General features: G+C 36.6%; 1 protein-coding gene across 1 annotated transcript in view; it reads right to left on the bottom strand.

The window, feature by feature from the left end:
- NETO1 (neuropilin and tolloid like 1) overlaps positions 1-24621 on the bottom strand; it is a 66253-nt gene extending 41632 nt beyond the window's left edge. Inside the window, exons 1-4 of the mRNA XM_085220695.1 lie at positions 23768-24621; positions 20242-20295; positions 18588-18725; positions 10349-10597 (exon numbers count right to left, since the gene is read on the bottom strand). Coding sequence (XP_085076821.1) covers positions 10349-10597; positions 18588-18725; positions 20242-20295; positions 23768-23795 — 469 coding nt within the window. The 5' untranslated portion in view covers positions 23796-24621. The remainder of the gene's footprint in view (positions 1-10348; positions 10598-18587; positions 18726-20241; positions 20296-23767) is intronic.
- Positions 24622-27113: the final 2492 nt, after the last annotated feature.

The following is a 27113-nucleotide window of genomic DNA, read 5'->3' as shown; positions in this document are numbered from 1 at the left end:
CTAATGTCAGGCCCCCATTTGCCTAGTGAGTTGTAGACTAAGCTGTTACCGTTCAAAAAAGTGCATTTGACATAACTAAGTAGAGCCTTTAGAGCAAAAAGAAAACTGAGGGAACTGAATTTCTTTATTTCAAAAGGTTTTTGTGAAGTTGAGTATTTATGATATTTATTATACTGCGCATTTTTCTGTAAGAAACTGAAGATGTAGACAAATGTAATTTAGCTCATAGTAATGTTACTTGACAGGGTTATGAATAATCAGTATATTAAAAATTCTCAATTAAACTTTATGTCCTTAAAATTGCAAAGCACTTAGGTTAGATTAGGAATGGATTTCCATTAGCAGAATGGAAAACTAGACAATCTAATGTCTCTGACCATGCAAATAATATCACTGATATGATTACAGTCCCATCTTTACACTGGAGAAGAATTTGTTCTGTTTAGATGAAATCTTCTCAGTATTGTATAAAGTTGTAGATAATGCTTTTGTGAATAAGATTGCACTAATTAAATCAACATTGGACTGCAGTGAAATCACTTTGAAAAATAAGATACACTTTTTAGGAATACATGAAGGATTAAGGAATTCTGTTTTCATTTAATAATATGGAAGATTTGAAAGTAGTTTTAAGTATCACCTTTTATTAATAAACATATAACCTCTTAACAGAATGAAATTTCTAGAAAACAAATTTTCTTTTGCTTTGTATTTAAAGGGGAAAGAAAATGCACAGTGCAAACACAAAATGTAATTGGAAGATAATTAATTGCCAGACCCATAAAGAGAATAATCTTTTAATTTACATCTTCCTAAATCCAATTTTATTTAAATTCTGTTTCTTTCGATAGACATCTTAGCATCAAGATGTCTTTATTCTAGCTCCTTAATGAATTGAGAAAAAAATAAACAGATATTTTAAGTGTCTGCAAAGTGCTGGATAAATGGATGAGGTGACTAAGGAATAAATAACTTAATGATATGCAATCACAGCTGCCAGCTTCCACTATATAATGTGGAAGATAGACACCACTCTATGGAAAATCTGTAGCTAAGCTAGCTCAGACTCAAAAAATTTGTTTCTTCATTTTTGGAAGGCATAAAATATACATAACTTCTCAATTCTGACTTCTACTGAATTCCAACACCAGATAGGGTGAGGAGATAAGATTTTGTAAACAGCTCAAGACACTGAAGATCATCATGGCTTTTGCTTGGTACCTCTTGTTAGTGAAGATTTTGTCTGGAACTTAATTTCCAATTTTAGAGAAAGGAACACATACTAACATAAACACAAAATAATTAAAAAATTGAAAGCAAAAAAATCACAGGCCTCTTTTGTTATCAATAATTGTTCCTTTCAAAAACATTCTCAGACACTTTCATTTCAGAAAGCCCAATTGGCAGTAGTGAAAATGTAGCAAAAATCTACTTGTTTTATATTCAAAACATAAAATACAAGGAGAGGAACCAGTAATCATTGCAAGTGATTGCAGAATTTCTATCACTTCATTTTACAAGCAGTATAACTGATTGACAAATGGAACTGAAATAAAAAAAAGTGTATTTGAACTAATAACCACAGTTGAAAAAAAATGACGCACTTTTACATAGAGAAAGTGCTTCATTTCAGATTTTCAGGAAGACAAAACACTAATTGTGGTGTTCTGACACCAACAAAACTCAATTTATTGTATCAGAAAAAAAGGTGTGAGAGAACTGAGATTCAGTGAATAAACTTAGCATTCTTCAGTTTATATTAGACTTGTGGTAATTATTAAATTGACAGTCACCAAATTGACATGTATCTACCACATATTTTGAGTAGAAGTGGAGAACTACTACTGAGCCCTGCAGTATCCTATATTTGGTGATGGAACTTTTTGTCAGCCTTGCACTTTGGACCTAGAGAATATGCTATACATGAGATTGTAAAGGAGCACCAGTGCAGGGAATTAACATTAGAAGAAATAACATTTTTAACCTAGTCAGCATACACAAATATTGAACAGGTCTCACAATAATCAAATGACTCTTGCATCAACCTACTATTATCATCATATACATATTCCCTATAAAATTTCAGATTTAAAAGTTTAGATTCTTTTAAGATTTCACTTTAAAAAGTTCAACTTTTCCACTGTTTTTCATGATGATTTTTAGAACAGTATGTCTACTTTTACTATATGTCTAAGTTACTGAGATGGAGTTTGTTCATAAACCCTTAGTATAGGTAAAGATGAATACAGTAAAAAGATCTTGTCAGCAGCTTAAGTTAGTAATTCTGATTTGTCAGAGCTTCATAATTATAAAGAGTTTGGGAGAGAAAAAGGGAAAAGACAGCTGAGAATAATCTCTGTGTTTAGAAACTTAATTCAAGCTCTTTTTTTTTCCCCACTTGTTTGATGTGCAGCCATAAAAGTTGTAATCTAAATCCCACAGAAATCTTTGTATTTCCATTCCTTTCATAGAAAATATTCTATGAATATTAGTACATTAGTAGCATAAGAGTACTTTATCTCATAAGATTAGTATGACAGTACATATACTGAAGATCGCAAGGACTTCAGTCTTGCATAAGAGAGAAAGAGAAGACTGGTCAAATGCATAGGCATTCTAACAGATTACTTAAAAACGTATTTATAAAAAAAAAAGATAGGATAAAATTTCTATCCAAGTTCAAGAAGGCACAATCTTATTTTGGGACAGAATCCAAAGAAGGGCAAATGTGGTACTTAAGGCAAAAGAATTACACTATCTGCAATTTTCTACAACCAATAGACAAAGCAACATTAATCATACCCACCAATATCACAGAAGCTATATTGAGGTGATAATACGTAGCCAGTATATTTAATAGTACACAAAACAGTATTCGGTAGCAGTCACCTCAATACGTGTGAGAAAAAGGGAGTATAGATTGATCTCTTGATGAAACAATATAAATACTACCCAAGAAAATGAACTGAGCACCAAACAACTGCTGATTATATCAAAGGCTGATAGATGGTGTATTTGAATTTGATGCATTTACTAATTTACTATTCATACTGCAGAAATACTCAATTCTAGAAACAGAAACATGACTAACTTTTTCAAAGACTACACTATGCAGAATAAGAACTCCTAGTTATTAGATAAGAACACTTTTTCTCAGTTATAGCGCATAGAGAACTTTACAAAGGTTTGTGTCAATTTCTTTAAGGAGAGTTAGGCAGAGAAACGATACAAAGAAAGCAAAAACCTGTTAAGAAAAGCTGAATATATTAATAATAATAATAAGAACAACAATAAGCAGCCTTAATTATTACTGTTAGATTTGAGAAATACTTCAGTAAATAACAGTTGATAAAAAAATCACCCATGCAGATGTCAAATTAACAACAAATGATAACTGACAAACGAAAACAAGTGATATAAACATGTTCTTGTACCTACCATGAAAGTATAGTTTTCAATATGGACAGATAAAGAATCAGACCACTCGCAGGTCTGTGGCTAGAACAGGAAATAGATTCTCTGCCTAACAGTAGAGTCACAGTCATGCTGATTATTCTAAAGGACAGAGATCATTGTCAAGATTTACTGGCCATACACCTCAGAAACTTGTAGATACAATACATAAAGATGAAAATTCAATCACTTAAGGAATGGATAAGTAAAGAGGAATTGAACATCCGCATTGCCAAGAGAAAAATATTACAGACAGAAGTGTTTCCAGGGTGGGGTCACAACACAATCATCCAGAATTGCATCGCAGTAAAAATAGCCCAAAAATTTGACAGATAAGGAAGTCAGATGAGCTATAATGAACTAAAATAGCTTGAATACTTATTTATTACATATTAGGTAAGAAGTTTCTCATTTTTTTTTACCTGATGAAATAGGTGTGAAAATATTTGAAGGAGAATTGTGAAGTAAGATGTCTTATAAATTTTGGAGGTAATACGCTGAATATATATACTAATAGTGAAAATGCTCATAGTAGACTACTTGTTCCAAAGCACTTCTGGAAGAAGACTACCCAGGCTTCTGTTCAGTAAAAATTCCTTATTATCTCCCTTATTCTATCATTTCCAAGTGCTTCACAAAGATTACAGTCAGATTAAGCATTAAAAAGGAAAATAAATGTCTAGGGCTCACTGGTTATTTCACATTTTAAAGCAGAGGATGACCTCTCTAAATCAGACCTGAGGCTTACCAACTCAGTGTAGTAACTAGTGGAAAAGCATAACAAAGACAATACTTAAAGAAAATTCTACTCTGCCTCTGAAATCTCATTTTAATTGTTCTCTATCAAGTAATAATATAAGCTATTTTAAGATGGTGTTGTAAAAATACAGGTCAATATTAAAAAAAAGAGTTTGTTTGGATTATTTTTGAACATACATATAAGTTTGTTAAAGTTTCCTCCTGGGTGATCCTGAAAAGGCAAATTATTTGTCAGGGAAACATGGTTCCTCAGTTAAAAGTATTTAGCAATGCAAAACCATAATCACCTTTATTAGTAAGATCACATACATATCAAGCATATATGGAGAAGTTTTTCCAGTGGAGATAAAGAACAATTATTTGCTCATATGCTACTGTAAAATGTCCTGCTTAACCTCCTCTAGTATTCTGTGTCGAGTAGTTGTGGAACTGACACAGAGAAGAGACTCGTGGAGGGAGGTGGGATGGTAGTGATGTCAAAACAAATGTGGCATTAAGGAAGAAGAATTTAGCTTTTGTAACTAAGAAAACTGTACAATCAATGAATATACAGATGATATAGTTGTACAATTGTACAATCAATAAATATACAGATAATATAGCATATCCAGGAGTTTGGCTGATGTAATTATTATACCAGAGTAGGAAAAAAAGGACACTCACCCTATCCTGAGCTCATGTGATAAACTCCAGTAGAGCAGATCTCCAGAAGAGATCCTTCTCCACTGGCAGTCAGCTCTTAAATGGGTCTAGGAGAGGTGGAGCCAGACTCCACCCCTTCCTGCAGCACAAGTGAATTGCCTTCACCTGTGCTCCCGTGGCTGACTCACTGCTCACCTCAGGTGATTAATCAGAGGTTCAGGCTGTAATTCAGCAGCTCCAAACAGAAAACCGACATCTTAAAAAGTATATTGGATATGGTGCTCAGGGACATGATTTAGCGATGGGTTGTTAGAGTTAAGGTAATATGGTCAGGTTGCAGTTAGACTTGATGATCTTTAAGGTCTTTTCCAACCTGAGTATTTCTATGATTCTATATGACTACCATCTCTAAGCTTCAATAGGACTTCCATAGGAGTGTCTGAGGCAGAAAATACCCAAATAAAATAAAACACTGAGTTAGAAAGATATTGCTTTCAGTCCTGGTGTTAGACAACACTACACATCTTGGAAAGTCTCTTCACTCCTATGTATGCATAGTCAACGCAAATGCAATTCTTATGCCTCCAGTTAATGCAGTTGTTACCAAACTCTGCAATAGGTTTTTCATCATTTCAACATTTTTCATCATTCCTAAAATACAGACCTACCCTGATCAAGAAGACTTTTTTTTTTGTTGCTCTTCTTGGGTTTACTTTTTGTTTTCTCTAGGATAGATGATGTTATCATTGTATTCTTCGTCTTTCTACAGCTACTCTTACCAGTGCAAAGTGGATGTAAAAGTATCATTGTTCTGAATAGACAGAGTTTTACAGTCCATTTTTGGGGAATAAGAGTATAAAGCTGTTTTAATTTTCCGTTATCAGGCAGCTGAACAGAAAACATTACTGTCTGACCTTTATATTAACAAGACTAAATAAAAACACAGATGGTTTCTACTAAGTGATGGAACTGAAAGTAATGATGTGCTATGTTAAGCCACTGTCCTGCAAAATCAGAGACCAGGATAAACAAAAATCTGATTATTCTAGCTGAGTAGCAGGGATGGAATAAATATGTCCACTCTCTATCTGAATCCTTGTCTACACTGAAAAATTGAGTCATATTAAAGAACGGTTGTCAAGAATAAGTCCCTTTGCTTGAAACAGCAAGATTAGACTAGACAAAAAATTTAACATCATTTGAGAAAATGCTCTTGAGACATAATTTTTTTGGGAGAAAGGAGGACAAGAGATGGAGTACAAGACCCAGAGATGTGATGTGTTTGAAACCTGTAGGTGTTTCAGTGGTCCAGAGAATAATGAAACAAGAGCAAGGGACATTTTGAGTCCTTCACTAACCAATATGTTTTACATTCAGAATGAACCAAAGACCAACTTCAAAATATTGTAGACCCAGGTGTCATTTTCTTCATATTTCAGATTTGAAAATAAAAATAAAAGGTTATATATGTATTTGGAAAGATTTAATAGGTTCAGATAGTTTCACTTAGAAATGATTGAAGTTGATCTTTGTTTGATAGTAATTCTACTTAACAATAAATATAAAATCAAACTAGTACGAAATGAATGACTAAACTTTGTTTTACTTTTAAAAACATAAGAACATAAAACATGTTTGATATGCTATTTTATATCCAAATTGCATCTGGTTGTTACTGATACTTAGATATAACAAAATAAAAAGCTCTTTCCTTTAACCCAGAGTTTTAACATTAAAAAAATCAAGAATTATACCATTCAACCTAATCTTGCTTCACCCTATAGCTTATAAAGTCACAAAAACAGAAGCCTACTTTTTTGCAGTTTTCAGTAGTTTTATGGAATCACAGAATCATAGAATCATACAATCACTCAGTTTGGAAAAGACCTTAAAGATCATTGAGTCCAACCATGACTTAACCATACTACCCTAACTCTAACAACCCTCCGATAAATCATGTCCCTGAGCAGCACATCCAAACGGTTTTTAAACACACTGAGGGATGGTGACTCAACCATCTCCCCAGTGAGCCTATTCCAGTGCTTAACAACCCTTTCCATAACGAAGTGTTTCCTGATATCCAACCTAAGCCTCCCCTGGCACAACCTGTGGCTATATCCCCTCGTCCTGTCACCTGTAACCAGTGAGGCCAATCCCACTCTCACTGTAAGCACCTTTCAGATACTGGAAAAGAGCAATAAGGTATCCCCTCAGCCTCTTTTTCCCCAGACTAAACAGCCCCAGTTCCTTCAGTCTCTTCTCATGGAGCATATTCTCCAAGTCCTTCAAAATCCTTGTTGCCCTTTTCTGGACCTGCTCCAACAGCTTAGTTCCTTTTGTACTGAGGTGCCCAAAACTGAACACTGTACTTGAGTTAAGGCCTCACCAATGTCAAATACAGGGGCAGGATGACTTCCATAGTCCTGCTCACCACTCCATTCTTTATACAAATCAAGATGCCATTGGCCTTCTTGGCCACCTGGGCACACTGCTGGCTCATATTCAGCCAAGTGTCCATCAGTACACCAAGGTCCCTTTCCATCAGGCAGCGTTCCAGCCACTCCTCCCTAAGCCTATAGGGCTGTCTGGGGTTGTTGTGACCAAAATGCAGGACCTGACACTTATTATCACTTATTTGGTATGATTATGTTGTTTTTATATGGACTTCTGGAATTTTTTGCCATAAAAGTCATTTGTCCTCCTAGAGCTCATCTTTCAGTATGCTGAAAAAAAGAATGAAAGTACAGTCTCACTTAAATAGAGTATATGACGAGACAACGATGTTTGTTTCAAGATGCCTGAAACTCCAATCTGTTGAGAAACTGCTGAAATTAGACTGACATTTTGCTTTGGTGGAAGATCTATCTATGTACACAGTTTGGGGCTCCAATCATTTCAAATCCAAAAAGTGAAAGAAATTATTAAACAGGAAAGGTTTAGTAAATGCAAAATACTACTCTATTCCTTAAGATTCTTCTACACAAATTATTTTTTTTTTGGGACTTAATCTAAACTAGTTTTAAAATGCCTCAGAGCTTTTTCCTTTTACACAGACCAATAGATCTTCATTGGAACATTTGTCTAGATACCCTTATTGATATTTTTTCAACTTCATCTATTTAGCTGTTTCTGTACACCCTGGAGACAAAGTAAATAATCTCTTTCTCTACTTTTCCATGTACTAGTCAAATAATAATAAATGGTTACAGCTTCAATTTAGCCAAATTTGCTTACTTATTTTTTAAATCTTATCATACACACCCCCACAAACACCCACACACTCAGCACTATGTTTCTTTTATCAACAAACCAAGACATCCATCAGACACCAACAGCAGAGATGGCAACTGAGGAAGTTTTTGGGAGTTTTGGGGGACAACTCAGGGGGAAACATCAAAGAGTGCTGCTACAAAAGAGACAACTGTGTAGTGCTTACCACAAGAGTGGAGGAAGCCTCCTACACAGGGCTGCAAGTGTGTACTTTTTGCACCCATACAGGTAGAGGTAACAAACTATCACTCCTGAGCATTCAGCTGCTCCAGGTACCAACAATTGCCAAATTACTTTCAATCATATTCTTGAGGTTCTTTAAAAATAAGTCAGCTGTAATTTTTCCTTCTGATCTTTCCTTTGTAAATTGTTTAATTGCAGATATAGTCAGAGATGGATTTAGATGATACTTTCTAGAGGCAATGCCTCTCTTTTACACCCTCTTGAAAGCTGTCAGTCTTTGATGAGTTGACATCTTGAACTGCAAATATTTGGACAGCACATCTCAAAATATGAGGCCTAATCCTTAGGCCTTCACAAAGAACTGGTCAAGCAATTCGTCCAGAATGTGAACTGGATCCTGTTACTGAGGACTAACGAGGCAGCAGTGCTGCTTTGCACTTGTAAAATTAATCATATTCTCATTTTGGCCAATATTCATAGAAACCCTTTATCATTTGCAAAAAAAAAAAAAAAAAAAAAGAGAAAAAAAAAAGACAGCTTTTCCATCTGAAGTCTGGAATAATTTATGCTGTTACAGAAATTTAACAGCATTGATCTCCATGTAGAAATCCATCTTACATCAGAAGAAAAGAAATGAGAACAAAACATTGTCCATGAAATAATCACTTGAGAATTTTTTTAGACAAACTAAGCTGCAGGTCATGCTATGAACATATTTTCAACCATAACACAAATCCCTTTGAAAAAGAAGGAAATGAAATCTGAGGCAAAGAACTTTGGGGGAAGAGGGAAAGGAAAATGGCAAAAGTCCAGAGAGCCATGGTAACTGAGACATACAAATTTAACTCACTTTTCAGAGACAAGTGTGTAAGGATATAATGAATTTCATGTATTATCTTGCATTTACAATGTATACGTCTACCTGTTTATTAGGTTATTTCCTACAGAAATTCTATGTTCTGTTGCTCTTTGAATTATCTAAGTATGCTTTCCCTCTCGAAGCCAGAATCTTTGACTTTAAAGAAGATTGAACTACTCTGATTAATTTTATAACTATTTTCTTTGCATTAGAGAAATAAAGCCACATAGTGGAACACTCAAGTAGCCCTGGTATTTTCTGTGATGCTGCTGGAATAATTAAGCAAGCAGAATCTGAGGCTCTTTATTTTTAGAAGATATATATATCTATAAAAGAATATTTTTCCACTTAATACAACAATTTAATTGAAACAATGGTGACATAATTGATAAAATTACATAATTATTATAGTGCTTTTGAGCAAGCTATATTAAAGTATGACTCATCACTCAATACATAAGAAGGTACAGAAGTACGTCAAATCCAGCAGTTCAGTGCAATTTACTGTAGCTTCAGCCAAAAATGAAATTTAAAAGCAGAAATCTTTTGTTGATAAGTGGGAGAAGAAACAGTTGGAAAGTATAACCATGAATTTTATTTTACTTTGATGAATTAAGTTTTAAAAGTGATGAATGAATAGCTGTACAATTACAATTAAGATTTACTTATACTATTTAGTATTTGTATACTTCTCCGGCAAAACATATGAATTTACTTTATTGAAAAGGGAGAACTAGTCCACTCCTCAACTGGTGAAATAATTGGTGAAATGCAAAGATGGAATTTCCTGAGGTAATTAGTTTTTTTTTATTAGAATACTTTATCAGTAATAATTTTGAAGGATATGATGTATGGTATAACAATCAGGCATAAAGCACATTTCCCATGAAATATTTTGAATGATAATAGAATTCTATTGAAAACAATTCTTATAAAAACTGCAGAGCCAGAGTATATGTATATTGGATAGAACTGTATTGAAAATTTCTTCCTTGAATAAGCCCTACTTATTACATGAAATATATGTATCTTGTATTATTTCCTATCTATTAATATTTTCTTTGATATAAAAGATAGACCCCTTTAAAGATATTAAATAACATATCATTATACATTATACATCATAAGCAAAGTTAATATACTTAGCTTTCTCTATCAATAATTGTGATGTTTTATACTTACCAGGTGTAAAATTATATTGAGCAGAAAACCCCATAGATTCCAGCTCACCATCAGCAAAAAATTTAATCCACAGAAATCTGCCACTGGATTTTATCATAGGTGGATTTTGCTGTCCACAGAAACGTCCAATAATTGGAGAAAAGCCAAAAGGTCCATCTCGTACTTCAATGTGGTCAAATTTACATTCCCAAGAAGGCTCTATGGAATATTTTTCATCAAAGTGTAGTTCAATGCATTGTCTAGGGGCAGCTGGAGATGGAAAGAAAATTATCGTATTATTTTCTAAAGCAAAATCCTTCAAATTTGATACAAAATTAAGAGAATTAAATAAACAATTTTATACACCTTAACGTATGAATCTTAGCATTGTCCATAAGACAAAACAAAACAAAACAAAAATTTCTATGTTTGAAAACTATTACTTTTTTTTTTTTTTTTAGATTTTACACCATTGTTTTACTCATCTATTCACAGAAAAATGTGTAATTTTTTAGTAAAATTAAAGGAGATATCTATGACGTAAAGCAAAATACAATTTAGGAACAATTAAGTCAAACACAACAGCTTACTAAGAATCTTATGTATCTGAAAAAAAAAAACAGCCTTGTCTTTTATTTGAGGGGAAATATGAGTCAGAATACTTTTAAAATTAAAACAAAGATGAAGAAAAGTCTGTTCATAACTGTAGTATAGCACTAAGCACAAATTCTGTTCCCATACATACAGTAGTCAATTGCAGACCTGAGTACAATTCATACCAATTATCTCATTAAAACATGGAAAGATAAAGTTAATTCACATTTAAGAATAAAGATGAAGCAAAAGTAATTTACTAAAGAGCAAAAAAATGTTATTTAGAATAACCTTGAAGAAACTCTATAGTTTTTTGTCATTTTAGACAAAAAACAAACAAACAAACAAACAAAACAAACACTTCAGTGATAGGTACTAAAACTAGAAGCAATCACAGTGATCTCAGATACAAAATTTCCCTGTCATCTCCTATGGAACAAAATACAGTCACTGGTTCAACTATCAACTTTCTTTGTTAGAAGAAAAATATTCATAGTTTTTAATAGTTTTATATTTTTTAAAGATGCAGAATCCCTGAGATGTGCTTCTTCTATACTTAACCAGATTGGTAGTTAAAAAGATATACTGGATTAATGTGTTTAGGTCTTGGTGTAGTAGTAAAATTTTTTGCTATAAAGTCTTCTGCAAAGACAGAGATTCATTGTCACTGCATCTATGCCTCTCATGGGATCATGTCCTACATTTACATGCTAGTAGAGAAACTTGCCCAATTTTTACCATTCTTTTCACATTAAAATATGTAAGATCAAAGTCCAAGTCTAGGACACATGCTTAACAAGGCAAATGCTGCCACTCTGGCAGTCAATATCTTTCCGTTTATTTCTTTAGGAATAATAAGACAACTATCGGTGTGACCAGAAGCTAGATCATGTGTGTGTTTTGAAATCTGAAACAGGAACTTTTGGGATAAGCTCATTACTTATTTAAGAACTGAGAATAACTAAAATAAGCTAAAGATGTAGACATAAATCTTATACACTTTACATAAGTTCACAGAAATAAAACCCATTTACAACTACCTCATGTAAATAAGCATGGGTTCATTTTGTAAGACTCTGAAGAAGTAAGTTAATAACAGATTATTTGAGAAGAAAGAGTATTTTAATAGCTTTACTTTTTAATATATTGGAATTATTTATATTTAATGAAATATTTAAAGCAGAAAAAACCCTACTAATTAATACACATTTGAAGGAATTCAAGATTGGGAAAGTATTTATTATTGGCTCATTATTATTTACATAAAGTTGTAGGAAATTAACTTGCATGTATTCTCTGCAATACTTTCATCATATGATCTCTGTGCCCCAAAAAATTCAATAGTGAAATCAAAACTTAAGACTTTACATAGAATTGCATGAAATTCAGAACTCCTGAAAATGAAACTATTTTGAAAATAAGAAAAAAAATAAAATCAAGAAAAAAAATACTTGGGATGACAATTAATGCTATTCTGAGTCAAGTTTGAAAACAGAAGAAGGTCTTTTAGGTTATAATGATAGGCTGAATTACTGGAAGACATCGTCATTGATTCTTTTATCCAGATTTTTCAACCCTTATCTTCTTATGTTTACAACAAATTTAATTTAAACTTAACTAAATAAGACTTGGGAAGAAGAAAGCAAACATTGTTTTTCAATCTACAATCATCTTTTGTATGTTTATTCCATTTAAGGAGATTTGCTGAGAACTATTCATTTCTCATCTAAGGACTGAAGAGTCAAGTATCAGGAACTCAATGGCAACATTGTGGTTGATCTTGGGAATGTTCTGTAAGACTTACATACTGACTAACAAAATACAGTGCAATCAACATACAAAAAGCTTTATTTTAATGTTTTATGTTGTTGCAAAATCTATTTCATATTAAGGGTTGGCAGTTCCAAAGTTAACTATTCAGCAGACTTCATTGAATCTAAGACTCATTTCCCACACGGTAAAAATGAGCATAAACTCCCCTCTAAGTTCATTCTTATTATTTTTGACATTGAAAAGGTAGTTTCAAGTCAGTTATATCCTTACTGCAACATGAGACCTTGGAGGTAATTGAGTGTGAGGCCTACAGACTTGCATATTGTATCAACTGGCTCAGTGGGAGTATGGCCTGAGAAAAGACCGCGCCATTTTCACTGTCTCCGTACAGCACTCTGAATTTCACATGGCAAACTAGTTTTAGGATCAAAATGTTGCTGTGGTTTACTCTCCTCTGCTTTTGTTTATTTTCCAACAAGGCTTTTTTTAGTCAAGCTCAGTTCTTCCTAAAGAATCAAAGAAAATCACATTAGCTTAGGGAGTGCCCAGGGAAGAGTCTCCATCTTTCCACCAGGTCTCCCATGCTTAGAGGCTGCTCTGCTTTAAGAATGGAACACTGACCATACATCAGCACTGCTTCTCCACTGCTAAATAAAAGAAGGCCAGGGAGTGAGTCTAGAAGCTGGCAACTGACATTTCTCACTCCATAACCATTAAAATCACCTGCTAGAATGATTTTGGCCCGTGCCAGTCAGAATTCCAAAAAAGCCATCTTAGGCATGATGTGGTTTTCTTCATCAGCCAAGGACCATTCACAACAAATGGTTTGTATCTGTACTGGTCACTGGGAAGATGAAAGGAGCTTTTCTGTTCTTGCAGAATTGCACCAATCAGTCTTAAACCCAATGAATGCTTCCCAATTTATTTTGGTCTTTGTCACAAACTTGAGCATTAGCTCAAAGGAGAACTGCTCTTTTCTCTTAACTCTTTTCAGGAATGCAACACTTTCTGTTTCCATAATTACAGTGACTATGGTGATTACAGAAGACTGAGCAGAGATTGAAAGGGATACTAAGTAAGCATTCATGCTACCTTTTCTCTACATGCTTTTATATCCACTTCCCTACTTCATCTTAGAGCAAAAGGTTAAACATTTTGCTGCAATAATCTACCAAACAAAGTGATCCAGACCTTCCTGAAAATGATAACAAGAGATAAAAACACAATTCAAACTCCCAACTTTATCTACACTTTAGCAAAAAAAAAACCACCTATATACTAGATTGGAATCCACTGTCTAATCAAAGGAGAAGGGATGAAATGGTCCTCATTCACAGGTAAATCACATTCACATCTTACATCTTCAAAGCTTATTTTGTAACAACAGTGTCACAGGAAAAGTTTCTGCTGTGTCCAAATGAAATATATTGAAGCTAACTCAGAAATTGATTGAATTTCAAATCATAAGTTCTTCCGTAGTTAGCTTCCAATTATGTTTCTTCAAACACATTTAATATGGCAGAAAAGTTATTTAATGCTTATGTCTGTCATCTTTTTCATCTAATTATCTTTTACAAGAGCTATACTAAGATTTTACATTCAGCGAACAAAAAAGTCATTTGGATTCCAGCTACAGAAGAAGAACATTTGCAGCAAAACACACAATTAGGATTTAGATTCTGATCTCAGAGACGGAGACCATAAGTGACAGTGGAAGTTAAGCAAAAAACGTTTCAATTTACCAGACAGCATAGAAATGAAAAATCAAACATCATTTATCTGGGATATTACAGTACTAATAGTTTTGAATGACCCTAAGTATTTCTGGTTGTACAGCTATTATTGATAGGAAAGACACTTACAATCTCCTTTGAAAGAGGAATTTTTCTTTGTTTTGATGAATATTTTTGAACATAAAAAATCAACCTGAACTATGAAAGGACTTTGAGAGGAGATAATTTTTATGCAGGTAAATATCTAGGAGTAAAGAGTTTAATCTCTTTAGGAAAAAACATGGAAGATTTTCAAAAATGCTTACTCTGAATTTCCACAAGGATATAAAGTGTAAGATTTACTTCATAAGTGAAGCAATAGTTTTCTTCATAAGCAATTCTGGTCCATAACTGTATTTATATACAAGCATTTATTTAGTAAAAACTGAAGAGCTGATAACGACATGTAAGTATTAAGATTATTTATTTCCAAAACAGCTCTTAAAATATAAGATATTAATATAATATATATATAATATATATTAATATTAATATAATAAATATAAGATATTTTAATATCTTAAAATATGTGTAAAGTATGACGGTCCTGCTGTCCACATATTTTTAACACCTACAAAAGATTGCTTCTAAAAAACTATTTGGTTTCCCTCTAGAGTATGTGCGCCCAATTTTCTGCAGTCTGGCAAAGTCTAATGCTGCTCCTGTGTTTGTTCCAAGCAGCTGTGAATTTTGCCAGGTACGAGTCATGAACATGTGAAACAAGGGTAAAATTAGTCCCAACGGAGAACTTAATGTGTACATTCAGCTATTTCCTATGTTCTCTATATGCCCAATAGGACTGAACAAAAAACAACAACAGCAACAACAACAAAGAAGAAAAAAATCTTGATTCATATTGAAAGGTAGATGGGACTCATCAGAAGCTGCTTTATAGCATAAAATTTTTTGTACTGAGTCCATGATTTCTGGATGACCTAAAGCACTTCTTTTAGAAAGGCATCCAACCTGGACTTCAAAAAATTCTGGTTGTTCCAAAAGTTAATTGTCATTACAACCAAAAGAGAAGTGAAAAAAAAAAAAAAAAAAGAAAAAAAAAGGAAAAAAAAAAAGGAAAAATAAAAAAGAAAGTTCTAGCTGTTTGATCTGTTTACAACTTTGACTGCTAGTATAGACTCTATAATCAAAAATCCTCTTCACTTTTAAAAGCTCACAGTGTATGATCATGGCAATTTTCGTCAGCTCTTTTACTTCACCAATATAATTCTGAAATGATAAAAGGCTTGCATACGCTTAAGATGACCTAAAATACGGGGGAAAAATTGCATTGTGAGATGAAAATCAATTTTATTATAACAGACTATCTGCTGCAGTGCTCACTTGAATCCTTTAAAATCAGTCAGAATTGTATTTGTGGAAAGCCGTCAGAATCTACCCTTGATAGTGTTTGATAGAAAAAATTGAAGGAAAGAAAGAACGCATGCAGGAAAGAACCTGCTGAGCCATATGCATATGTATAGTTGGGTTACACAGTAGATAAAACTCTATGGTACTGGCACACTGAGCTAAGATATACAAAGAGGAAATCTCAGTATAGGAATGCTAGTCTGGATCATATCAACAGTCCCTGTAGTTTGATACTTGGTATATAACAGCAGACAGAAGCTATTCCAAGCATGCTAGAAACTCAATAATAAATATAGGAATAAGATGTAAAGAGAGATGTTTATAGATATTTATGTCTTGGATTAGAAAATATTACAGTGTACAAAAGACATGCAAGAAAATCTTCATTGGCTAGCTTTCTTTGTCATTTTATGCTGTCTTTATCCGTTGTAAAAAGAACTGGAACAGATACATTACTTTAAGTACAAAAGATTACTTTTCGTACTTCACTGTGTCTCCTTTTAACCTTTTCCAAAACTGATACTTCTGGAAGTATGGATTCTCAGACATCTCTACACTTTGGTGATTTTTTAAAAACATTCTACTCTTGACCATTTTGGAAGACAGAAATAGGCAGAGACGAATGTGTTGTGCAGTATGCATGGTTCCCATGAAATTACATATGATATAGCTGACATCGTCATAGGTTTTAAACTACCCAGTTGGAATCCAGACTGCTCAACACAGTTGGACAAGAAGCAAAAAGTCTAAAATCGATTTATCCCGTAGAATATAAAGATGTCTGTTGAATTCAGATTATTTCCTGTACTGCATGGATATTACTACGAAATTGTCAACATTGAATTTTATCATCTAGAACACAGATGTTTGATTAAATATTTCCTTCCTATACTTCGATATTTCCAATTTCAATATTCTAAAGCAGTATATTTCAATAGCAGATTTTACCACTTTTCATTTTATTAATTATCTTTTCATAAGTACTTAAAATAATAAAGACAGGTCCTTACAATAAATATATTTCAGGCACCTTCTTACTAACAGGAGGAATTCCTCATGGCTTAAGTGACTGGATTAGGGTTTACAGAATTGATGTTTTTTTGTTGTCGTTATTGTTGGTTTTGTTTTGTTTTGTTTTGTTTTTTTTCCTATCACCTTTCTCTTTGTGCCTCAGTTCCTAGAAAATAAAACAAGCATGTTTCCTCCCCTCCTTAGGAGAATGTTGAGATCATTTCACTTCAGTGTGCAAAAAGACCTGGATTTGTCAACATAAATGATACAAAAATATCACAATATAATACTAAGTAGAACGTGCGGAACCTATATACTCATTATTATTATTGATTTTCATTGCTGTTTTAAAAGTATTTTTAAACTATGAAAGAACTGACATATTTAACACACATCTGTTTAAATTCCAGACTTATATTGGAAGAATTCTGGAAGACTGGAGAAGCATAAATTTATCTCAAAGGGCTTGCTGACTCCCTGATTTATAACTATCTCTTTACTTCTGATTTCAGTCACTAAAGTGTAATTCAGATATCTCTCTTATCTATCTATCTATCTATCTATCTATCTTTTATTTTCTTCTCAAACTATGCATACAACATTTACAATCCATCATTTCCCTGAAAATTTTTTATGAAATATGTTTCTATTAGTAACCTAGCACCAATAGTGTGGGACACTTGGAAAGACAAACTCTAAGTGTTTTTTGGAGGGTTCTAAAGCAGCTAATTTAGTTAGAATGATCTATACAGCTTTCAAAATCTCTCTTGGAACATCAGCATCGTTTTTTTTAAAAAAAAAAAAAAAAAAGTATTTCTACAATTCCTGGTTTCAGCATATGAAATTAATATTCTGTCCAACTCAGCATGGATAGAGCAATCATCAGTGTTGTATTTTGCATGTAATCACAACTCATACATTAATCTTTTTTTGTTTCAGGGCCTTACCACTTCTGTTCCTGATTCATCTTTTCTGTTACAAATTTCCAACAGTATCTAATCTTTTGTTACCTTCAGCAGATTCCTTTTTACAAGAATCCCTTCACATCCGTTTTGCTAAGATTCATGAAAAGAAATTACGGATATGTAACAAGCCTTTTTTACATCAACTCCAGACCTTCAACTATCTACTTATTGAGAACTGGATCTTACATCTACTATTTTCTGTGTTGTTGTTTCTTGTTGTTTCATTTTGTTAATCTCCTTATTTTCATTTCTTATGAACACTTGGGTAGAAAATATTTTTATGCTCACTGTATGGATGTTTTCTGCATAACCTTCTTAACTGTACTTCACCTAGCTGTGCTTATCATCCCTGATTCAGTTATGACAAGTTTAAAAAATTGATATGAGGAGTCAAAAGCATTTTAGTTTCCTGTGTTCATGCCTTTTATTCATTTTAAATATTCTGGTTTCTGTTGTATTACAGCTTTTTAGGTTCTATCCATTCTCTAAAATAAATAATACTGTTTATTCCTAAGTGATTCATGTATACTTGACACCTAAACTATTTTATTAGTCTGTTAGGAAATCTAGCATTTTCCAGTATTTCCTAGTATGCTTTCTAATGTATTTTAATTTTTTTATTAAAAAATATATATATATATGCTGAAATAGAACTTTTGTAAATCTTGCTTCTTAAAAAGATTTATCATGGACTTAGAAGCTTTATCTACTCTTCATATACAGCAAAGTAAAATACTTTTTTGATAGTTGATAGACTACAAAGATTCATTGGCTGGTCACCTTCTATAATGTAGACACACTCTCTGTCAGGAGGATACTTGTTGGGATAATTGGGAGAAGTGAAGATGCCTCCTTCTGCATATTTTGTCCAAGTTCCGCACTGCACTGGTTTCTGTCCTTCGGCAGTAGTCTGCTTTTCTGTGAAATGATCACATTAAAAATCATATGGTTAGTTTACAAATTATGATGTCTATTTGACACTTTGAACTCCTTTACAGAACAAAACAGTTCCATTTGATGGTGGTATTTATCAGCTTTTTCCTGTTGAGTCTAAGTATGATCACTGACCTGGAGGAAAATTAGACTGTTCTTTATGGATATTCTCACTCAAACTATTTTTTCAAAGTAGAGAAGAGTCTTGAATATCTGAGGGATGTCATCCTTACATCGCCTTTTAAATTACATGCTCAAGAATAAAAGAGAGAAGTTTCTCAGTTGCGTACTTAAAAAATTCAAGTGTGTGCCTTCTCAACAAGACACAAAATCAAGGAAATAAACAAGCAAAAAAAAAAACCAACCAACCAACAAACAAACAAACAAAAACAAAAAGAACAAACACCACTCCAGAATTCTAATAGAACTGTTTTTAATTCACAGTGCTGTGAATCTAGATTCACCTGACAGAGACGGGCTCACAAACCACAGCCCAGAACTTTCCTCCTCCAAAGTGAGTCATCAGAGAGCAGGGTCAGTCCTTGTTTGCTAGCCCTGAAACTCCTGTGTTCCCTTTCTGCACATTGGCAGGGAGCTTGAAGACAAAGATTTTAATCTTTTCAGACTGAAAAAGATGAAGAATCGCTTCCTGGGCATTGTGCTTTAACTAGTAGGCCAAAATAAGATGGATTTATTGGAGGAAAAAAAATTTAGACTTGAAGGGACAACAGGTTCTAGGAAAAGCACCTATTTTTAGAGTTCACAAAAATCACAAATGGCCTCCTATGCTTAGCTCCCAGCCAGGTGCCTATATCCAAGTCTGTCCCACCAAGTCTCTCATGTTCAGAGCTGAGTTGTTTGAGGTTCTTAATATCAATGAAGGGAGACGGGCACCTTCCAAGGATGATTTTAACCATCTGAGATCTGCCTTAGACTCTGCATGCATTCCTCTTTCTTCGTGGTCCATATCCAAGCTAAGAATGAAATGGATCCTGATCTCCTGAAATGAATTCAGGTTTGCAGGGAATGAACATTCAGACATACGTTCAGACACACACTGTGCTGAGCATCCCTCCCTGCTTGGCCATCACCTCACTTAGTATGCAGACTTTTGAAGACTATTTTTCTATCCCCACACTGCACAGGGAGCCAGGACGCCTAATTTCACATTTTGAATTCTACTTCAGCAATCAAAAAGATTTTGAGACAAAATTGCTTGGTACCAAATATAAGCATCTAGTCTGAAAGAGAGGGCACTTTGCAGCCACTAGATAAGGTCAGGCTGAGCCTTTAGTTAGATTTAGCCATGGATAAGGTCACTAACTTGTTAAAAAAATCACCACTGGATTTTTGGCAGTGTACAGACTGAAAACAAATGAACAAACAACAGACACTGGAAGTAGGTGGACTACAAACGACTTCCAGACCTACACTAACAACTCGCATCCAAACTTAAGACTGTAATATGATATCTGAAATAACAAGTCTGAAGTTGACGTACCTGTTCCTTTTTTGGTTGCCCCAGACAAATGTAGGATGATTAGACTTGCTACGACTGAAAGAGAGATTTGCATTAGATATAATAATGTAACAGTGTCTGCAATTAAATCAAATGTAAACATCTGAAAAGAACACAAATTAAATAGAATTACTGTAAAAAAATCAGTATTTCATGTTTACTTGTATCCTTAAGTTTCACTTTTTATGTGAACTCATTTGCTTGTAACCTGCCCACGTAAGTGTTTATCTTTGTAAATGTATTCAAACAAAGAGGAGAACTATGTGGCTTAAAATGCAATTTCCAAGCGTTAATGTTTGCCTCTTATTTTATTTTCCCTTTTTTAATATTAAAACAAAACATTTTAGCAATATTTATTTATATAATCATAGCTTGGGCCAGTAATACAAAAAAAAAAAAGCTGTATTCAACCAAAGTAGACAAAGACCTATTAAGTTTCAGTGCCACTGAATCACTTTGGTTTCTTACCAAGGCATAGTAAAATTAAAAAATAAGTACTGGGACTATGAAAGAAGTGAGGACTGATGTTTTCATATGCAAATCCTTAGTGAAATAAATTTTTCTGTATGTTTAATAGTCTCATTAACCTAGTTTGTTTGACTTGACCAGAGTATGTCACTTTATGCAGCAGTTAAGCTTCAGTCTGTTTTATAAATCATCTCCAACCATGTAGGACAGATGTGGCTCTTGGGAACAAATACAGAATTCAACTTGGAGACAATTCTTGAGTTTTGGGTGTTACAGAATATAATGTTTCAACTAGAAAAAGCTAAGAGGGAATTGTTCAGATCAATAGTAGTTCAGATAATTTTGCTTTAGAAGACCAAAGTAACTAGCCAACTCTTTGATGAAGAAATCATGGAATGATGATGGTAGTGTTGAGGCACTGGCACAGCTGCCCAGAGAAGCTGTGGTGCCCCATCCCTGAAGGTGCTCAAGGCGAGGTTGGTTGGGGCCCTGGGCAGCTGAACTGGTGGGGGGCAGCCCTGCCCATGGAACAGGGTGGGGCTGAGTGGGCTTTGAGGGCCCTTCCAACCTAAGCCCTTCCATAGTTCTATATTTTTTTCCCACCTCCCTGGTCTTCTCCAGCTATTTCCAGGAGAAAGTGGGATAGTAAGAGCATGAGTTCCTGGGGCACTCAGGATTTTGACCCCAATGAGTTTGGCATAAAGATCAGATTTAGTGCTCAGGCAACACTAAAGTTAAAGTGGAGATGAACTTGTCTGTTTATCCTGAGTATTTTGGATCCATCAGCTTCTGTTTGTATCATTGACTATACGGAGGAATTGGTGGTCTTTAACACATATAACTGAATGGTGTGCTTTCAATCTTCTTACCCCCAGTGGTCCTTCTGAAAATAGCTTAGCTTCGAGATCTATTTCTATGCCTTTGACCCTTCCTCTGTGACAGAGGGCTTTAGGTGTGCATGACGGCTACCTTATTAAGCAGGGAAAGATTGAAGTGCAGGGAAAATGAAGTCTTGGCAGCACATTCTCTATTTCTTGGTCAGGCTCACAGTCCCTGTGTCTTTCTGAATCTCCCAGCTAACAGAGACGGATGTTGGCAGGGCTGGTAGTTAAAAACTCTTCTGTGTCATGGGCATTCAGTGAGAACATTGCATCTTCTGCTCAGATCTGGATGCTACCCAACCATTCATGCCCTTACGCTCCTCAGGGATGGATTCTGGAAATGCATTCTTGCTGGGATTCTGACCATGGGCTATGTCAGAATCTGGAGGCAATGAAGGTTTTGCGCATTCAGTAAGTTGCTCATTCACTTAGTTGGGTTTCATGCAGAGAACGCACTGCATCTATGCCCATAATTCTCACCAGCTGAAACAAAATTTCTCCATATTTAAGGAGGTTTGGTGCTAGAATATGGAGACAGCATTCTTTATGAAAGCTAGAATAGACAGAACAGTAGCTAAACAAACCCTACATGAGAAATGTTTCTTCTTAGGCTATTAATCACAATTCATGTCTTTTTCTTACAGGGTCCCTTCAGTCACCTTTATCTATCAATTCTCCTTTTCTAAATGTTAAAAATTGAAGTCCAGAAAATTAAAGAGACTTGGTCCAACTCACTGAGATATAATTACAGATATGATAGAAAAACACAGGTCTTTTCAATTCCAGCTAACTGTTAGAAAGAGCACTTCCAAGTTGCAGAGCTGTGTTATTCCAAAGCAGGGAACTACACTGACTTATCATCACAGGGAGTCAAAATAAATTTGATAATAAAATGTAAAATGTAACAACAACAAAAAAAAAAAAAAAAAAGAGAGAGAGAGAGAGAGATGCAAAGATTTTTCTGCACATATCATATCCATCACTTGGAGTGAAATATTTCTCTCATGTTTAAAAAAAATAAAAAATAAAAAAGAGATTTTTTCTTGATACAATGGCATTAACACCAGCATTTGCAGGTGTTAATACATGTGGTGCCAGAAAGTAATTAAAATTTTGGGGTCGACAGGGAAAGATAACGATACCTTTCACTCAAGCAGTCATGATAGTCCATTCTGTGCTATGATCTCTTGCATTTTTCTTTTTCAAACCATCAGAAAAGAACATTTTCACAGGAAAAAAAAAAAAAAAAAAAAAAAAGACCCCTCCAAAGAGACCAATCACACTGTCTTTACACATTCAAAGCTGTCCCTTGGGAAGCTTTAGCAGTACACCAACAATATTGGCATTATCTGGGTTTGGGAATTATTTAAAAGAGTTTCCACCAAATTTCTTGTTGCATTCTCTCTGCCTTCTTCCTCTCTTTCCTCTCCTAATCATCAGTGTAATTATAATCACACTTTCTACTTCCACTGATTGCGCATCTTTGAATCTTTATGGATTTGTGCATTTTCCCATTGCAATCCTCACATTAACAGGTTAATCTCTCTGCCAGGAAGCTTTTTGGAGGCTATGATTTGGCATGAACGTGGTTTAGCCTAGCAAAGAGTTTTTGGAAAAGCCATACCCAGCCGTAGCACTGCTGTTTTACAGGTGTGGGCAAATAGCGAGGCGGTGAAAGAAATTGTGCCCCTCCAGCAGTGAGGATCCTCTCCAAAACTGTGTCAGGAGGAGAGGGTCCTACCACGCAGCCCGTGGTCGTGGTGCATTTCGGTGCCCCCCGCTGTTCGCGGAGGACGCCTCTGGGGAAGGGGGGGAACTGCCGCCGCGGAGCCCACGGGCGGTGGGCGCAGCCCTTCTGGAGCCTCGCACCCCATGGCCGCCCCTGGGACAGTCGGTTCTAGTCCCGAGTGGGGCAGCAGGGGGGCCGCTTCCCTTCTCCCCCATAGTACGCCGAAAACCATTTAGACGCGTCGCACCCAGGTGAAAACCAGCAGACAGCCCGAGCGGGAGCGCAGCGTTGAGACACAGACCTCCCCCCACCGCACCGCAGGGGGCTACTGGGGAAGGGGCTGTTTTGTAGGGGGGAGTTTGCCATGGGGTCCCGTTGGACGAGTTGTGGGGGCAGCGGAAGGTAAGGCTGGGCGGGAGGAGATACTCACTGTGAAGGAAGCTGCGCCCATGGGTCATGTCTGTGCCTTACACAAGGGGCTTCGGTCTCCACTAATTCCATTTAGATAAGGGAGGACTTCCAGTGGCAGGGAGAGGATGGAAGTAGGGAAAAAAAAAAAAAAAAAAAAGAAAAAAAAAAAAAAGGAAAAGGAAAAAAAACACCAAAACGCGGAGCCCACACACAGCGGAGCGGAGCAGCCCTTCCTCCCGCTCTCTCTCTCCCTCGCCGCCTTCCACCGATCACGGCCGGCTCGATCCCATCACGGCGAACTCCCGGCAGCACTGCCGGCAGCGGAGCATCGCGGCAGCGGGCACGGCGGCGACCCGCGCCTCCGGGTGCCGGCGGGCGGCGGCGGGGCGAGCCGAGCCTTAGTCCCCAGCTTCATACAGAACCCAGAGCGGAGGGAAACATCTCCTGCAGGACTCCGCGCCCAGCGACTTCCAGCCCTTCGGCTTCTTTTGATGCATTGAAGAAGGGATTAATGGGTCCGTCATCAGCTCCCCGTGCTTGCTCCTCTGAAGGGGTGGGGGTGGGCGGGAGGGAACCCAAAGAGGAGGGGTGGGGGAAGAAAGATTTACCAAATAGGGGATTTAGTCATATTTGTGTGCAATGCGATCCTTATTAGAGAAGAAATCCTTTAAAATCAAACAAATCCATTTTGCAAAAGCCTCTCTCTCCCTGCGCGTTGCGTGGTATCAAGTGGTTGCAGCGGCGAGAGGCTGAAAACACATGGCACCGTCTGAAGTCCTCTCGGGAACGGATGGAGCGAGACGGAGAGACGGAGACGGATGAGGGTTAGTGATGTCCCCTCACTGCTCCGGTCGGGGGCGAGGAGCAGGAGGAAACCCTGGAGACTCTTCCATTCATCCAGAGCAGGGGAAGGGAAGGGGAGGGGAGGAACAGGGAGGCGGCAGTGGCGGGGAAGGAACGATTTCAGAACTGGAGAAGGAAGAGTGAAAGAAGAGGGGTCGTTTCCCCTCGCCCCTCAGCTCACGGGTGAGGGAAATGCTCTCAGTCCCTCCCTGAGCTGCACCTGATGCCAACCGAAAGGATACTCCCCTTGGAGAAGAGACTTCTCCATTTGCACGCACTCACAAAAGGGAGCAATAAAAGTTTCTCCGCTAATCCTCCGACCGCAGATACAATGATTGCCTCTTCCAATCAGCCCTTAGACAACAGCAAAATCTCTCCCATTCTCTTCCCCCCTCCCTCTCCCAGGCTTATCCGCTTCCTCGGCTATATACCCCCCATCCCTAGGCCCCCATCCCTCTGGCTGCGGAGGGAGAAGAATGGGGCAAACATACTGACAGTACTGAGACAAGGGGAAAGGATTTCAGCAAGAAAAAGCGGGGCGGGCAGAGCAGACGCCCTCAGGAGACGGCGGAGGATGGAGGGGGCATGCAGCACGAGGGCGTGAGGGGAAGGGGGATCTGTGCCATCGGGGTGCGGGGGAAGCGGGCGGCCGCTGCTCCACATCCGCATCTGATGCTCTGTGCTCTACGGGAAAAGTGCGTCTGGGGGCGGGGAGCTGCCAGGGAAGGAGCTGCGAAGGGAGAGAAGCTAAAATCCGACCCGGGATCCGCATCTGCTCGCAGCAAGCAGACGGCACGGTGCGTGCCCGCAGCCGGGCGCGGAGGGGCGATGCGCGCCCGCGGAGCGGGAATGCCGCTGCCTGGGGGAGGGGAGAGTACCAGCTGCGGGACCACTGTGTGAGCCGAGGAATTATTTGCCGCCTTTGGGACAGCACTGAATCGAGGAGGGGAACCATATGAAACCCTCAGGTTGTTTTGTTGTTGTTTTCCCATTAAATCGCCATACTATAACAAAGAACATCGCTTTTATTCTCACGCTGCGGATTATCTGCTCTGTACTCTGAAATCAAGGAAATATTTTCCATCGGTGCTTGTGAATGCAGGCAGTCAGTGCAGTGGAGTGCACCTGGCGGTGAAGCAGAGGGGATCCTGGCTGGCAGAACTAATTGCTAGTGTGACCATCAGCCATTACACCTTCAGCCTGGCCTTGAGCCTTCGCAAATGATATAGGGTGAGAAGGGCACAGCCACAGGATTCTCCAGAAAGCTCCCTACAATAAGGAGTGTAGCAAAAATAAGACTGTGAAAAGATTCACCTGTGTTTTGTGCAATCCATCTTGCCATTAGCAACATCAAGCCTGCAGCTGTTAATCTTAATAAACTGTCCTGCTCTGCTTTCCAGCCCTCTCAGCGCTTTCTCTGACCTTCCCTCTTCTCTCCCACCTCAAGTTAAAGAACTTCATTTGTTCTGTAATTGAGAGTCTTCTGATTTAGCCATAGGATAAACTTCTGTACTACAGATGTGCAGTGTGCCTTAGTCAAGCAACAGTAGAATAACTGAAAAAGGATAATGCTGAGAACAGTCAGAGAAGCGTTTATAGGCAGTCAGATGTTTTTTTGGCAGGGAGATGCAGCCATCCATATGGCTAAGTTTCAAGTTATAGTTATTTAAAAGAAGGTTATAGAACAAGTAGGCACAAAACCGCTGATTTTGCTCTTCTGAGGAAATGTGCTGTGTCACACTGTACAACAGCAAGTCTCAGTATTTTTTTCTTTTCTGAGTTGGGGGCTTATATCTTCAAATATCTCAGATCTCTTTTGGTTGGCACTCTTCATTTGAAGGATACCACTGCAATAGTATTGAGAAATACTGACTGCTACATTGCAGGAACGCTTAAATTATACCAAAATGTAATCAGCAATTGTCATGACAGAGTAAGACATCCACAGAAAAGCTGAGGAATGGTCACAGTGACCATTACCTGTTCTACTAAAGATGCATCATGGAGACATGTCGGGATCTACATAACTGGATGCGAAAAAGCTTGTTCAAATGCATTTATAGAATCATAGAACTTTGCAAGTTAGAGACTGACCAGAACCACTAGAGCTCTTTCTTACACAGAGTACAAAATTTTGAACTTCATACAACCAGTATAGTCTTCACCAGCACATTCTGTAGGGCTTTACATTTCATTTTGTCACAGAATCTGTTTGTATCAGCTTTGATAAATACTCTTCCTGAAAAAGTGGCAGCTCATCAACCAGCATACATTTTTCACTACACTGATTTTGTGTAGGTAAATATTCATATAATTAGTGTGGACTCTTTTTTCAGTCTTTAATGAGCCAGTAACCATATCCTACATTTCTACTGAGCAATAAACTAATAATAATAATAATAATAAAGGAATAAAGGTATTCACCTTTAATAAAGGATTACCTATTTAAAGATTTATTTTTAAATGGGAAAGAATAAGCATACTTTCTCAAATGACATCTTATTATTTTTTGGAATTCTTTG

This window comes from Meleagris gallopavo, chromosome 3, assembly GCF_905368555.1.
Source record: "Meleagris gallopavo chromosome 3, MGAL_WU_HG_1.1, whole genome shotgun sequence".
NCBI lineage: Eukaryota > Metazoa > Chordata > Aves > Galliformes > Phasianidae > Meleagris > Meleagris gallopavo.
This window is presented reverse-complemented; position numbering and strand designations above follow the sequence as displayed.